This window comes from Pelodiscus sinensis, chromosome 1 (assembly GCF_052426305.1).
Source record: "Pelodiscus sinensis isolate ZL-2025 chromosome 1, ASM5242630v1, whole genome shotgun sequence".
Lineage (NCBI taxonomy): Eukaryota > Metazoa > Chordata > Testudines > Trionychidae > Pelodiscus > Pelodiscus sinensis.
Genome location: NC_143052.1, coordinates 184,068,437 through 184,082,784, shown reverse-complemented (window position 1 = coordinate 184,082,784; position 14,348 = coordinate 184,068,437). Strand labels below are relative to the sequence as shown.

Below are 14,348 nucleotides of genomic sequence, written 5' to 3'. Positions count from 1 at the left end.
CTTCAGGATTTTATCATGGATATTTAAGCAAAAAGTAATATCTGATATTATATTTCACATAAGTCTTTTTCAGACCTTTTCTAATGGCCTCTTTGTTTAATTGGGATGATAGGCTAACCACTAGCGTGTCCCAAGAGAATCTTATTGTATTGAGGAAAATGTACAGTTAATTTGTGGATTGCATTAGCCCAGTCATCCCCAACCTTTAGGAGCTGCAAGGCACCAGGGGGCGGGGACACATGCACGCCCGGGGCCGGCGCCCCCTCCAAATGCCGCGCGCCCGGGGCCGGCGCCCCTGCAAGCGCTGCGCGCCCGGGGCGCGAGCGGCCAATTCGCGGCGCTCCCGGGGCCGGCGCTTACCATGCGCCCGGGCCGGCTCCGGCACAGTGCATGCACCACATGCCCGGGGCCAGGCCAGCCCCGAGCACTTGGCGGGCGCACACAAATGGCCCCGCGGGCACCGTGTTGGGGACCACTGCATTAGCCAGACTATTTATATATTGAATCCCATCTCTGTAGCATGGCCAGAAAGAAAATGGATGAGTCCTGTCTGGTAAGAGACTCTCTATTCCACTCATCTCAGCAGAAAAAAGAAAGCCTCTTGTAGGTCAGTTGTGATCATTATGAGGATTTTTTGGCAGTCTTCCATCTTAAGTTAATATATAGTATGTATGGCATTGCTTTTGCTAGTTTTGTTTAAGCGTTTATGGTTATGGATAGACTCCGTATGTTATGCAAGGAAAAATGTTAAGGCCCCTGTCTCTACACTGAGACAAATGGTGTTGGATATGTTTTGAAATATGTTTCTTCTCTGCAAGGCAGTAACTTCCTTTGACCACTGAAGGCCAAACCACATCATGTTTTAAACAATGTGCAAACTAGAACTTAGTGCAGAAGTCAGAGAAAGTTAGTAAGCTTCGAGGAGGGGACTGATATTGTACAAGGCAGGAAAGATATCAAAGGTTTTCTGAATATATTGGAGATAAAAAGACAAGAATAGGAGATTGCAATAGTCAAGGGGAAAGATGACCCAGGTATTGATAAGAGTTTGAGATGCAGGAATGAAACTGGAAAGAACAGAATTCATTATTTATATTAATGCACCCAATTTAAGTACATTTGATTCCTAAATATTGTTTGACAGTGCCCTTGATGAACGTATCTTAAAATATTTATTCTAAAATTATGTAAAACTATTTTTGTCAACATCTGTCCCTCCACAATTTTCAGTGTGCTAAGTGGAAACAAGAAATGGAGTTTATGGTGTTAAGAACCTGGATCCATGCCCACCAGCTGTGAGTGGGCAGTAGTGGTACCTCTGACTTTGTTGTCTGCTTTTTTTTTCAGTCTCGGTTTACATATTTTTGCACTGGCTATTTCTATCTCAGTCTGTGGTTTGCTGCTTTTTAGGTGTTTTACTATTAGCACTTCAAGGAGGCATAAAGGAGGATTTCTTTAAGGATGCTGGAACTCAGGATTTCAATGTTAAAATATTCCATGCAGAATTTGTAAGAAGGTCATGATGAACAGCAACATGCATTAGGTTTAAGTGACCATAACTGCTCTAAGAAAATTGACCCGTGGATGTAACAGCATATTTTCTGCATCAGTGGGAAACTGCAATGTAGAAATGTATGGAACAGAATGATGATATCTGATTACAAAGAAAAGTTAATCACAGATTAGTAACATCTGTGTGAACAGATAATTAAAATAATAAATATTTATCTAGAAGATACTCTCAAGTATTTATAGACTTGGATTTTGTTGCTATTTGAATGCCTGGAAAATCAAGGAGTTTTGAAGCTATGTATGGCAAGTTCCGGGTGTTTGTTTTTTTTAATAGTGTTAAACTAACCAAATTTAATTAACAAAATAACAGTATAGCTTGATGAAGGGGCCTGAGTCATGAAATTAAGCTCTGAAGCCAAACTCTGAAGCACCAGCATTCATTTTAAGGAAAGAGCACCAGCATTCATTTTATCTTTGCTATTCACAGCTGCAATCTCAGGTTTTTGATTCTCGTCTTATCCTACAAGCCAGCTCCATTACTCTTGGCCTTAACTATTGGAAAACTACAATAATTAATTTTCCCCAGAGACTTAAATATTAATACTATACTTTCATTTGTACATCTATGTATATGCATTTTGCTTTATGCATGTGTAGAAACCTACACACTAAGATAATATTTAGTTAATAGCTCAAAAAGGGATTATAATTAATAACTGCAGTTTTCCTTTATGTAAGGCAAGAGTAATATACAGAAAACTTTTAGAATTACACAAGAGTCCAAAACCTGAGGTTTGTGGTAGATTCTGGAAAAAATGGGAACACATGACTCTGGTCTACCCCTAACAAAATATGTCTGTAACTGGTGAATCATTGCCTTAGATTTAAAAAACTTGAGAGTATGTTTAACTTTAATTATGTGTTGAAATCTAATTTCAAGCACATACTTAAGTTGCATTTTAGTCATAAAATTAAATATGCACTTGTGCATTGCTTAATTGGGTCCTCTAAGATTTACTGTGCCCTTAATATTACATGCTACTAATATCAGACACTACAGAAAAATACAGTTATGCTCTGTTCAGGGTAGAAATAATCCTTTTTATAACGTGAGTCAAGCTCTGATTTGCAAGCTCAGCAGAATTTTATTCAACATGGCCATAACTTTTTTATCTATGCTGTTTGATGGTAACAGAGTCCTTTATGTGAAGAACAACAAGCATCAGAAAGTAGAAGATTGGCGTGATGATGATGATCAAAAATTGCTCTACTCTACGGGTAGGGTTGCCAGATGGTTTCAACAAGAATACCGGACACACTTGACATTACATCACAATCTACATTACATCTTATTTAGAAAATACTGGACATTTATATTTTCTCAATTTGTTTCCTGAACAGAAAATTCAAATACTGGACTATCTGGTTCAAAACCGGACACCTGGCAACCCTATCTACTGGCAACTCCTTCCCAGTGGAGACAAAACCTCACGAGTGTCAGAACAGCTTATCCAGTCTACAAACTCTTGTCTATTAGAAGCTATGGTCATTCTTATGTTTTATCCAATTAATATTTAGCATCTGGGAAGCTAAAATATGTGTACTTCATGGGGCTAGGAAGTTCTCTGTTCCTTTCGTTTTCTAAGTTTTTCAACTCCAAAACCAGTAAAATTCTACATTACAAATCACCTTACTGAGTGATGCATACCAGTTAACCGGCACCTTGCCGGCCAGAGCAGCTGCCAGGTCGGGCCCACTTTTCTGTACTGGAGCAGCCTTGCAGCTGGCAGCCCCACAGAGCTGGGAGCTTGCAACCCCACAGGGCTGGCATCTGGCAGCTCAGTCCCACGGTTAACCATGTAACTGATAGAATTTGTATGTTACATGGTTAATGTTTTTATATAATTTTTCTTCCCTAGTTTGCATGTAGTATATTTTATAGAATTTTCTTTACTATAGGTTGATAATGTAGGTATCTACTACTCTGAGATTGTTGAGTTTATAATTATATTGCAATAGTTTGAATAAGGTATCTCTGTTCTATTAATGAAACATGTTTCCTTATCTTGGCTTAGTGTCTCAGTAGCCCCAGGTTTATGCAGAAAGTGGTGTTGGGACTGTGGATTCCTAGGTGTCTAGAGAGCGAGAGCATTGCAGAGATAATGACGTGCTTGACTAGGAGAGGAAAGAATTAAGCTAGTCCTTCCTACGGTTTCTTGTCTGCTCCCTCCCCTCCATACGTACACACCTTAATACATTGGGTAACGTTGACAGCTGATTTGGACAAACCTGAATTGAGTTCCCAACCTTTTACAAAAAATAAAATCTGTTACTATCAATTCCTACTGAAAGAAAACTGAAATGGAGTCCTCGTGTACTGACATTTTCTTGTATTTGTTTTCAGATGAACTGCTTCAGAAAGAGCAAAACTACTCCGATGATGTCTTGGCTAATATGATTAGTGAGCCCAGGATCAGCTATGGAAATGATGCCCTCATGCCTTCATTGACTGAAACTAAGACCACAGTTGAACTTCTTCCAGTTGATGGAGAATTCAGCCTTGATGATCTTCAGCCATGGCATCCTTTTGCTGTTGATTCTGTCCCAGCCAACACTGAAAATGAAGGTAATGTAGAATCACTGAGGGGAGAACCTAGAGTGTTTTGAATAGAGTTGGTGTGTGATGATTGAGTTGTACCCTAAAAGTCCTGACCTTTCTGACTTAGGTAGGAAATTATTCATTCTAATTGGGAAATGGTCTGCTATACCTGCCTGGCTTCCTTATGTCAGTATTCCCTGTCCCATTATCTCAAATGTTTAAATCTATAATACATCTCAGCGGTGAATTTAATCTGCTCCCCTTATAAAAGCAGCAAAATTTAAGTGATGCTCTGTAAATTAATGGGGATAATGTGTCAGAATTATGTGCATTTTAAAATCACTCAATTAAACAGGAGCTTTTAATTGTTAACATCAAAATGACTAGGCAAACTACGCTGGAGTCTTACTAAAAATAAAATGTTGTGGTATAAGTATTCATGTGATTTTACTGATTAGAATATTGTCCAGTGTTTATTTCAGAGCCATTCTGCATGCACGCAGCCTTTTGTAACTGGACATAAAAGCTTCTAAAAGAGTACTTTTGTGTAGCTGACAGGACAGTCGAAACAGTCATATGTTTTTAATTTTAAATAATTTCAATCTGACAGGTTAAATTTAAAATTCACTGGCCATTTTACTGTCTAGGGCAAATTTTGTCTAGGTGCCTGAGATACATTAAACAGAACTATCAAACTCTGTTCAGTTCTCTCAAGTTTCTGCTTATGTAAACATTTAGAAGAATTAACAAAGGGAACCCTAAGGCTATGTCTAGATGACATCCTCATCTAGATGTAGCCAAACACAAACTCCACCAATTTAGTGAGAGAAACTCAGTCAAGGTTAATTGAAACTTAGAAATGTGTGTTAATGAAAGAATGATAGATGCTACTTGAAGGATACACTTTATTGCTCCCAAGGGTGGGTAAATTTCATCTAGACATGTAGTTCTTACTACTTTGTAGTATGTTCCTAATAAAGGTGCACAATTAACTCTCCTTTGAATAATATACTCTTAGTAAACCTTTTACAGTCATTCAAGAGAAATGGAAGGGTTTGTATAGACAAGAATATTCATTTTATTGGAAATGGATATTTATATCAGGCCAGAATCAGCATTTTTTAATTTGTTTTTAAAAGTCTTGTACATTTAAAGAAATGACAAATGGGAACTGCTTGGTGCAAGTAAACCTGTTCTTTGGCCACCCTAGTACCCATGTCACTTCCTTCCAATCTATTCAAACCACAGCTGCTAATATTTATTGCTGATACTGATGTGATCTGACCTACAAGTATATGACTCCTCTCTTCAAATCCTTCATCCTTTCTTCTTCCACCACATCAAGTTTGAACTTTACATTCGTACCTTATTTCTTATCAGGTTTCTCCAAATCCCTTGCTTCACAAATAATTAGGATTATATGTCTGTCACAGATTTCCATGACTTCTGCAGCAGCTGGTGTGGCTGACCCCAGAGCTTCCCAAGCAGCTGGCTTCGGGGCCAGCCCAGGTGGCCTTGGGGACAGCCACACTGGCCACTGCTGGAGCACCTCTGCAGCCAGCTGATCCAGCCATTGCTCAGGAAGCCCCAGGCAGCTGGCCCTGGAAACCACCTGAGCATCAGCTAGTGCAACTGGCTCTGGGGGCTGCCTGAACAGCAGTCCCCAGGACAGCTGAAGTAGCCATTGCTGTAGCAGCTGGTGCTGCTGGCCCCAGGGCATCTCTCTCCAGCTGCAAATCTCCTCCCCCACCCATACCTCCTCAGATTTAGTCAAGTATTTTTGCTTATTGACTGTGACCTGCTCATGACTAACCCAGATTAAATTGTATCCTTACAGCTATTGCCAAATGCTGGTTATCAGAAATCCTGAGTGTTATTCATTTGGCCTAGATGCAGTCATTAATCAAAACACAATGCTATTTCTGTGTAGCTTTGGAAGATAGTATGCTTTATTATTATTATCCAAATAAGCTCTTATAATGGGTTGGGTAAATCAGTTGCCTTTTTAGATTTAACATGCACATCAGACTACAAATGTTTCAGACAGACACTGATATCTGTCAGATAATGTGTATTTATATGTGGCAGATTGATTCTAACTGAAATGTTATGACTTTTTTTCCTCAACATTGTCACAGCTGCATGAGATTTTTTAATTAATCATTTAAAAAGGAATTCATGAAGTTGAGTGATGGTAAGAGAGAAAAAGTGCAAACAAATCCAGCATTAAGGTCATAATTTGATATTTCAACATAACACCTCCCCCTTCTGCAAGTGTGCTTAAGTGATCAGGATATACTATATTCAAATTGCTGCTTTTCAAAAGATCCTTTTATTGTGTCTGTGATAGGAAATGATTTAAATCTGAGACGTCTTACTTTCATTCCGAATGTCCTGATGTATTGCATATTTGTGTAAAATATAAGTGGTGTTTTAGCAGTGTATCTCTACTTAGAATTGCTTTCCATCTCCAATTGTTTGCATACCTTGGTTTGTTTGCATACCTTGGTTAGAAGTTAAGGGGTCAGTGAAAAATTGATTTCTCTGCAGTCTAAGTTTAAGCCTGCTAAGATCCATAAAATCCTCAGGCTTATGAAAATTTCCTTTTTCCCCCTTACATACTAAGTTAATTTCCCAAGTTTCAAGTGGAAATTACATTCAAGGAAGACTACATGAACTCTTTGGTCATGTGAGTTATTTTCCTGTTACTGTGAAATATTTACAGATTTGCAAAAATCTGTCTCTTTTCCAGTTATAAAAAAGGCATTTTAAGTCCACGTAATAAGACTGAGCTTTTATAGTGTACAGTATTTAAAAAACGTGGAAAAGAGAATTTCACGGGTATTTGTATTTTAGCAATGAATTATAATACAAATTAACATTTCTAGCATAATTAGTAACACTTGGCCATCATATTTGTCAGGGTCTAATTCAGTTTAATTGGATATAATGCCTTAACGCTTCTGAAGAAACTATGGCCAGGTCTACAGTAGACCTTGAAGATCAGGTTAAGGTGTCTGCTTACCTTAAGCCATCTTTACAGAGGGAGACCAACAGAGGAGCAAATGCTCCAATTTGCTTCCCCATACTCCTCAGGACTGCCAGGAGTACTGGCACAGGCTGGAGCTGCCCTCGGCCTTCAATTTAGCAGGTTTTAATTTGACCCGCTAAATTAAAGGCAGAAGATCATTTTCTGGTGTGGTAGTATAGATGTGGCCTAAGGGTAAAATACTGAGTCTGTTGAAGTCAAACGCAAGGTTTTGCCATTGCTTATAACATTTCACTATGTGGGTTTCCCCACATAGAAATAGTTATCCTCAGTGAGAAATAGACCATTTATCTGTTTTTTTAAATAACATTTTTTGTTAACATAACCTTAACTAGCATGATCTGGCCAAACACCACTTCCATCTGTTGTGATCCCATGGAAAATTGTACCACCATCCTTACCTTAGATTTTAAGTTTTTTGATGGAGTGCCTCCTCTTCTCCTTTGGGAAAGAAAAACACATTGTGAGTGCTTCCAAGTTAAATAGTAATTAAAGTGCTAGAAATGCTAATATTCTACTCATGTATCTTAATATTAGATATAAAATTAAATAAGAGCACACTGGATGAAGCTTGAACAGTCATCCCATCATGAAAAACAGTGGTACAGTAATTAACTTCAGGGAGGTCAAACTTCTATGGAAAATAGCATTGGACTCTGATTTTGTGCACTTGCTGATTTGTGCCTTCAGTTACCATATCTGCATGAGAGGTCCATGTATATGCAGTTTTGAATCAAGCAGAATTAGTGTACTTCTTGAAAACTGTGACTACAGCGTAGCTTGTTTCTTATCATATCTTTGCACATAGTCATCCTGTACATTACAGACTTACACAACTTTTACATCATCTTCCAGCACCCACCCTTTCTTCAAAGAACATAGTTCTGTCAGTGCTCTCCTTTATATACACCTCATGGCCTGAAACACACCCACTGGCTGTTCCCCATGTGAGAAACCTGATGATTGTTTGGCAGACATGTGCACTACTGTTGTTCTACTCCATTTGCAGCTGCCCTGGCTATTCTTCCCTAAACCTGCAAACAATTATCATTGAAGACAAACCCCTGGTGTTGCCAAGTAACTGATAGCACTAAAGCAGCTAGCACAGAATTGTAAGACCTACTTTGCTATCATGGAGACATAGTATAGTACAGAAAAGGCAGTGGATTAAGATTCAAGAGCACCAGACCAAGATTTTCAAAAGTAATTAATGATTTTTGGGTTCATCAATATTGGGTGTCCAACTTAAAAAATGTTAAAAGGAGGCTGATTTTCAGCACTTTTTGAAAATCAGGGCCCATTGTATTGGCCACCTAAAAATTGAAGATACCAAAATTACTAGTTACTTTTTCAGGTTCTGTTTCCAGTTTTAGCTTTCCTATGTGATCTTGGAAAAACCACTTCCCTCTTTCTCTCAAGTTCACCACCTGTAAAACGGAGGGCAAAGCTACTTGCCTTCCTTTCATAAAGCACTTTAACAACATGCATGATAAAACTATACAAGAGTTAAATATTATCATTTCCCCCATCACCGAAGTTTTGAGCCAGCCATATGTAGGACCATTTGAGCAAACAGATCCCTTTTCTTCCCTATTCATAGCTACCACCGTTTTTCCTGCCCACAACTCAGTCTTCTCATTTTTCAATGACAGACCTATAGAATGTAAAAGTACTATTATATCTGTGCCTATATATCCTTTGCAACAAGATATTCAGTCCCTGCTTTGAAGTACCAAGTGTAACAGCAACATAAAGGTGCTAGACAAGCAGGAAAAAATGTTCAGATGAATACAGAAACTGACTGAGAGCAAGAAAAATGGTGACAGCAGAGGATGGAATAAGGGTAACATTTCTGCAGTAGCAGGATATTTCAGTCCTTTTCAGTGAAAAAATGCTGCTGCCCTGGAGGGCTGTAACCCACGATCTGAGAAATCTAGTAAAAGGCTGAGAAAACACTGAGTGGCTATGCTTTTATTTGGCATTGTACAAAAAGCAGTTTCTGGTGTCTCTTGTGAAGGCAATCACATAGGCTACTGATGATGCTCTAAATTGCCACGAAGATAGTTTGATAACTGATGCATCTTCACTTTGCCATATTTCTGAGCATAAAGTGCGCTAAGGAAGCAGTGCAATCCCCCTGAGAAAAGCCCTTGTAACACTCAACAGCAGAGTTGGTTAGGAATATTCCATCTAATTGATTTCCTGTCAAGAGAATGCAGTTTGCACAAAAATTGGTTTTTGTCTCAGTTCAACCCAAACCGCCATATTTTTGGTTTAACTTACCCAATGTGTTTTGTTTCTAATCTGTTCATCAAAAACATGTAAACTACATTCCCCTGTCAGCACATTGCCTTTTGAGAGTTGTAGTTTAGGACTCTCTTTTTTCCTGTGACCCATGTTCCCTGGGAGAGTACATCTTTTATAGTGCAATATGGATTTCTCTCTCATTGATCAGAGTGGGCATCATAGCATTCACCTGACTTGCAATAAATTCTGGGAAATGTTTTCCAGTCAGGGAGCAATAGCCCATGGAAGAGAATGGGGCCACCTAGCCTCTTATCTACAACTCCCATGATACAATTCACCATGTTGGGAAAATGCATTTGAACTGACTCAAAACTAAGCAGGTCAGGTCGGTAAATGAAAACAACATTTTAAATTTGGGAATGTAAGTTTGTTTGTTTTTTAACATTTCCAGACAGGTTTTTTTTTTCCAGAAATTCCATTCACAAAAAAATTGAAATGTCAACACTTTGTCCCAATTCAGGATAAAAGGAAATGTTGAAATGTCAAAATTCTCTCTTCCATTGTACTCAGTAACAAACCCTTTGTCTTATTTTGGTTTAACCATCATTATTCAGAAAGTTCAGATAACCATTCCCACAATTCAATTGCATAACAGAACCCTGTCTAAATACTATGGTTTGGAAAAGCAGGCTGTGACTTTCACAACACATTTTGTACTTTGCACCCTATTTCCAGTTCAACGAAAAGTAGAAGCCAAGTTTGTTGTGACATTTTGGCACTTCCAATGACAATGGGAACAAGCAAACACAAAGTAGCACAAAAGCAGTAAAATAAATTTGGCAGAGAGGAGCAACTTTTTAAAAAAACTTCCCCAACCACTTCAGTTTGGGTTTAGCTTAAGTTTATAGATGAAGCTCAGGTTCCTTTTCCTATTTACTGTTAGTGCTGATGAGCTTCAAAGAGTATCATGCAAGTCTTCAGACAGATATGGCCTCTCTGTTGAAATATAAAATATTTAAAGATATGACTGAAAATGGAAGGTAATCTAATTAGATAAATTTACTGGATACAAACCAAAATTTATTAGAAACTACATGATATATTTCTCTAAAACCTGTGACTGTTGCCTTCAAAAGTTAATAATCTGGAAAAATTAACTGCGATTGGAGGTGGGGTTAGAAATCAGCAATGAATAAAACTTGTGAAAAGGACTGTTATATCAACTCCTGTTCCCAATTCTCCTCAAAAGTTAGCAAAATGTTTTGAAGCATACGATGTATAAAGCCTTACCCAACTGACTATAAAATTCTTTGATCTTGATAGTTTCTAATTTGAGCAGTATCCAGAATATAAAGCAGTGGATTGACCTGTCAGCAACAAAATACACTATTGAAGTTGTTCCCGTCTCTTTTCCTTTTATTTCCAGGATTAACTTAAGGCAAATCTTTTCCAGCTGCTGCTATTATAACTTTGTTTATGGCATATGTCTCTCCTGCACTACCCCAACAAAAGAGCAGTTGACTTATCATTTTGGGTTTTTTGTTTGCCTTTTTTTTATTTTTTGCACATGCCCAGTTGAGCCAGTCGATGCCCGCCCAGCTGCAGACAGAGGACTGACCACAAGACCAGGTATATAACTTGCATGGCTTTTACCTAACCTATGTTTCTCCCAGCATGTGTGTGACCTGCTTGAGCTGAAATGATCACCTTTTCTTTGTTATAACCCTGTTAAACTGTAGTGTCATATCATGAATCAGTATAGAGGGGAGGTTCTTGGACAGAATTTTTAAAGGGGGCTCTCACAGATCTTTTCCTCCCCAAGCCTCTGAGCTCTCGCTCGCTCTCTATCTATATATAAAGCACTATGTGCTTACAAAAAGCAGAAGGTAGAATACTAGAGGTGTTTGCTTTGTTTTGTAAATGAGAAGGAAGCCACACCACTGCACATATAGGGCATGTCTACACAGCAGGGCAAAAGTCAAATTAAGATATGCAACTTAAGCTACGTCAAATGCATAGCTGAAATCAAAATAGCTTAATGCAGGATTTGGCGCTGTCTATAAAGCAGGAAGTCGAAGGAAGAACACTTTCTTCAACTTCCATTACTCCTCATAATATGAGGGTTACACGAGTTGGAGTAAGAAGTGCTTCATCTTAACATTATTTTGAAATAATATTTTGCTGTGTAGACGCGAATTTTGTTATTTCAAAATAAAGTCAGTTATACCGAAATTACGCTGCTGTGTAAACATACCCATAGAAAACCGTTACTTTGGAAGTATGTGTATACTTTGTCCCTGAAAAATAGGTGGTGTTTTGTAAATTGAAAATAATAGTGCAGGATTCAACTTCTACAATTTAGAAATTGGAGGGCCATTAAAACTTTTTGAGGTTTTTAGGGACAAGACTTTTTTAATACCAGCCACTTGATGCAATTTCCAAAGGCAAAGTTGCTTTGCAGAAGTATTTTTACAAACTCAGGAAGAAGTCCTTTCTACTAGTACCCTCTCTCCAGGGATGACTAACTTGATTCCCCGCCATGATATTAGATCGGTCTGGTTTTGGATCAGAATTTCAGCACTGCAACATCACATTCCTTAAAAGCAACTCTTAACATTTACCAATTAAAAAAAATCAATCTACTTTCTCTTTCCTCTTCCAAATTTCTGATACTAAGGATAAGTACCACTGTCTTCCATGCTTAAATCTTTCAGATAAAATGACTAGTATTTACTATCTACAGAAAATGTCACAATTAAAAAAAAAACACATTTTCAAAGCAAGTTGAAGTACATACAGGTCAAGATTCAGCCTGGGACATATAATTTTAATATCATTCTAACTGATTTTTTTTAGTTTTGTGCAGAGTGCCAATTTATTCTATTTAAGCCTAGTGGGCCAGGAATCCCATCAGTTACAGATCTAAGCATATGCTATTCTAAACATATTGGGATCAGGGAACATCCTCATAGCACCTAAGTATTTTTATCTCGTGTGATACGTATCTTCCTAAAGAGAGATTAAAAATATCACAATGTAGGCAGCATTTTCATTCCCCCTCACCCACAAAATATACTCATACTTTAATCCTACTTTGTCTGCTTTACAAGGATTTTTCTACTCATACTTCTTTTCCTACATAATGTTTTATTCACTTGTTTATGCTTGTTATAGTATTGATTGGCATTTTCATATTCATAATCAAAAGCCTGCTGCTAAGAGATCCCTATTCATGGAAAATATTTTTTATAAATGAGGTAGGGGAAATCTGTTAGAAATTGATATAAGACAAGACATACTCTTGCACCAATTTGCCACATTCAGGTTTCATTTCATTAAGTGACAGCTATTATAACATTGGTAATGGGCTTCTTTGTTTCTTCTTGTACATTTCTTTGGTTGTCAGTGGTAATTGTACTAAGAGTACTGGTACCAGTGTAGTGAATGGTCCATCCAAGGTTGAATGGTAGATTTTTGTGAGGGGCTGTGATAGTTGGAAATTTGAAGGCATACAACATATCACAATATGCTATACATAAGAGACAGTGTGGTATCCTTCACCACCAACTTAGAACACTTTCACAGAACTCAGAGGTCTCTGCTGACTGACATGAGGAAGTCTTGAAGACACTGCTGAAGTCCAACCAATGTTGGGATGAACCAAACAATTATTCATTAGGCTCAAACAATCTTATTTGCCGGGTTTTTTGTTAAACATTCACTTAGGCTCTGATCTCATCAGTAAATAGAGCTGCTGCAGATTATCAGCAGACACGTTGAATTCTTAAAAACCTGATCAAGCCAGGTCACAAATAATGTGTAAACACCATAGTGAGACTTTCTGCCAATCTGCCCAAAGTGTGAGCATCTGGCAACAGATACCCACCTGATTTTTTTCATCACAGATTGAAGTTATAATACAAGTAATTTTCAAGTATTCGGAGCTATTTACAGGGGGATATACAGTACCCCAAGAATCACAACTAAAATAGATAAACACAAAGTATTAAATGCAGAAGGAATGATATAAACTTAAAAATTATCCTTCTGTCTGAATTTTAACCATGTATAACAAATAAAACATCAATTTATTATAACTAAAAGAAGGAAATATTTTGCAATGAATATAGTTGATTTCACTGCATTTATGTATAGAAAGTTAGTTTTCAGTGTTTTGGCTGCTCTATCATACATCAGTAGAGAAGAGAAAAACATTATGAAATATTAGGGTGTGTTTGTAAAACTACAAATAGTAACAAGGGGACAGAAGCAGGTGAAATACTTTCAAAAAAAATTATAACGATTCCAAACCATTTTCCCTTTAAGGGTCCTTGTGTAATCATCTTGATGCTTCAGTTTCAGCTTCTGGAGGGTGAAAATACTGATGTCTGTCATTCATAATCAGGCTTTCCTGGGGGGCTTGGAAACAAATGAACATTTAGATCTTTGGTGTCAAACCAGTTCTGAAGCAGTAGCCACTGCTGCTGTAGCGAACTAGCCACGCTGAACCAGCCAGATAGCCACATTGTTCAAGTCAAATAGTCACATGTGGCTAGTGTGTTGGACACCATATGGCTAGACTCAAGAGTATTGCTATGAGCTAACTTGTCAGATTTGCCAGTGGGTGCTCAGAATTTTTTAAAAAAAAAAAAACACCCACAGCTGTTTAATGCCCACACACATTTTTTAAAAAATGACTTATGTATTGCTAAGTAGGAAGTTCTCATAATAGCCACCTTATTTCTGTGCAAATAGCATGATTTTTTTGAGATCACAAGTAAATTAGAAATCACCATGAGAAATAATGCAGCTTAGGTGTATCAGAAAGATTGCTCACAGTGTTATCAGCTGTGGCAATGGTTTCATAGAGAGTCTAGTCACCTAATAATTATCATTCTCTTGAGCAATCAGGTCAGAAAATGTTAAAGAGAATATGAAGAA

General features: G+C 37.8%; 1 protein-coding gene across 4 annotated transcripts in view; it reads left to right on the top strand.

Moving 5' to 3' along the window:
• APP (amyloid beta precursor protein) overlaps window positions 1–14,348 on the top strand; it is a 313,107-nt gene that overhangs the window by 273,702 nt on the left and 25,057 nt on the right. For 2 of the 4 annotated variants that reach the window (XM_089773560.1, XM_075910226.2), the window contains 2 exons: window positions 3,917–4,138; window positions 10,983–11,036. In XM_089773560.1, coding sequence (XP_089629686.1) covers window positions 3,917–4,138; window positions 10,983–11,036 — 276 coding nt within the window. The remainder of the gene's footprint in view (window positions 1–3,916; window positions 4,139–10,982; window positions 11,037–14,348) is intronic. The other 2 variants (XM_089773561.1, XM_089773555.1) reach the window with 1 other exon arrangement.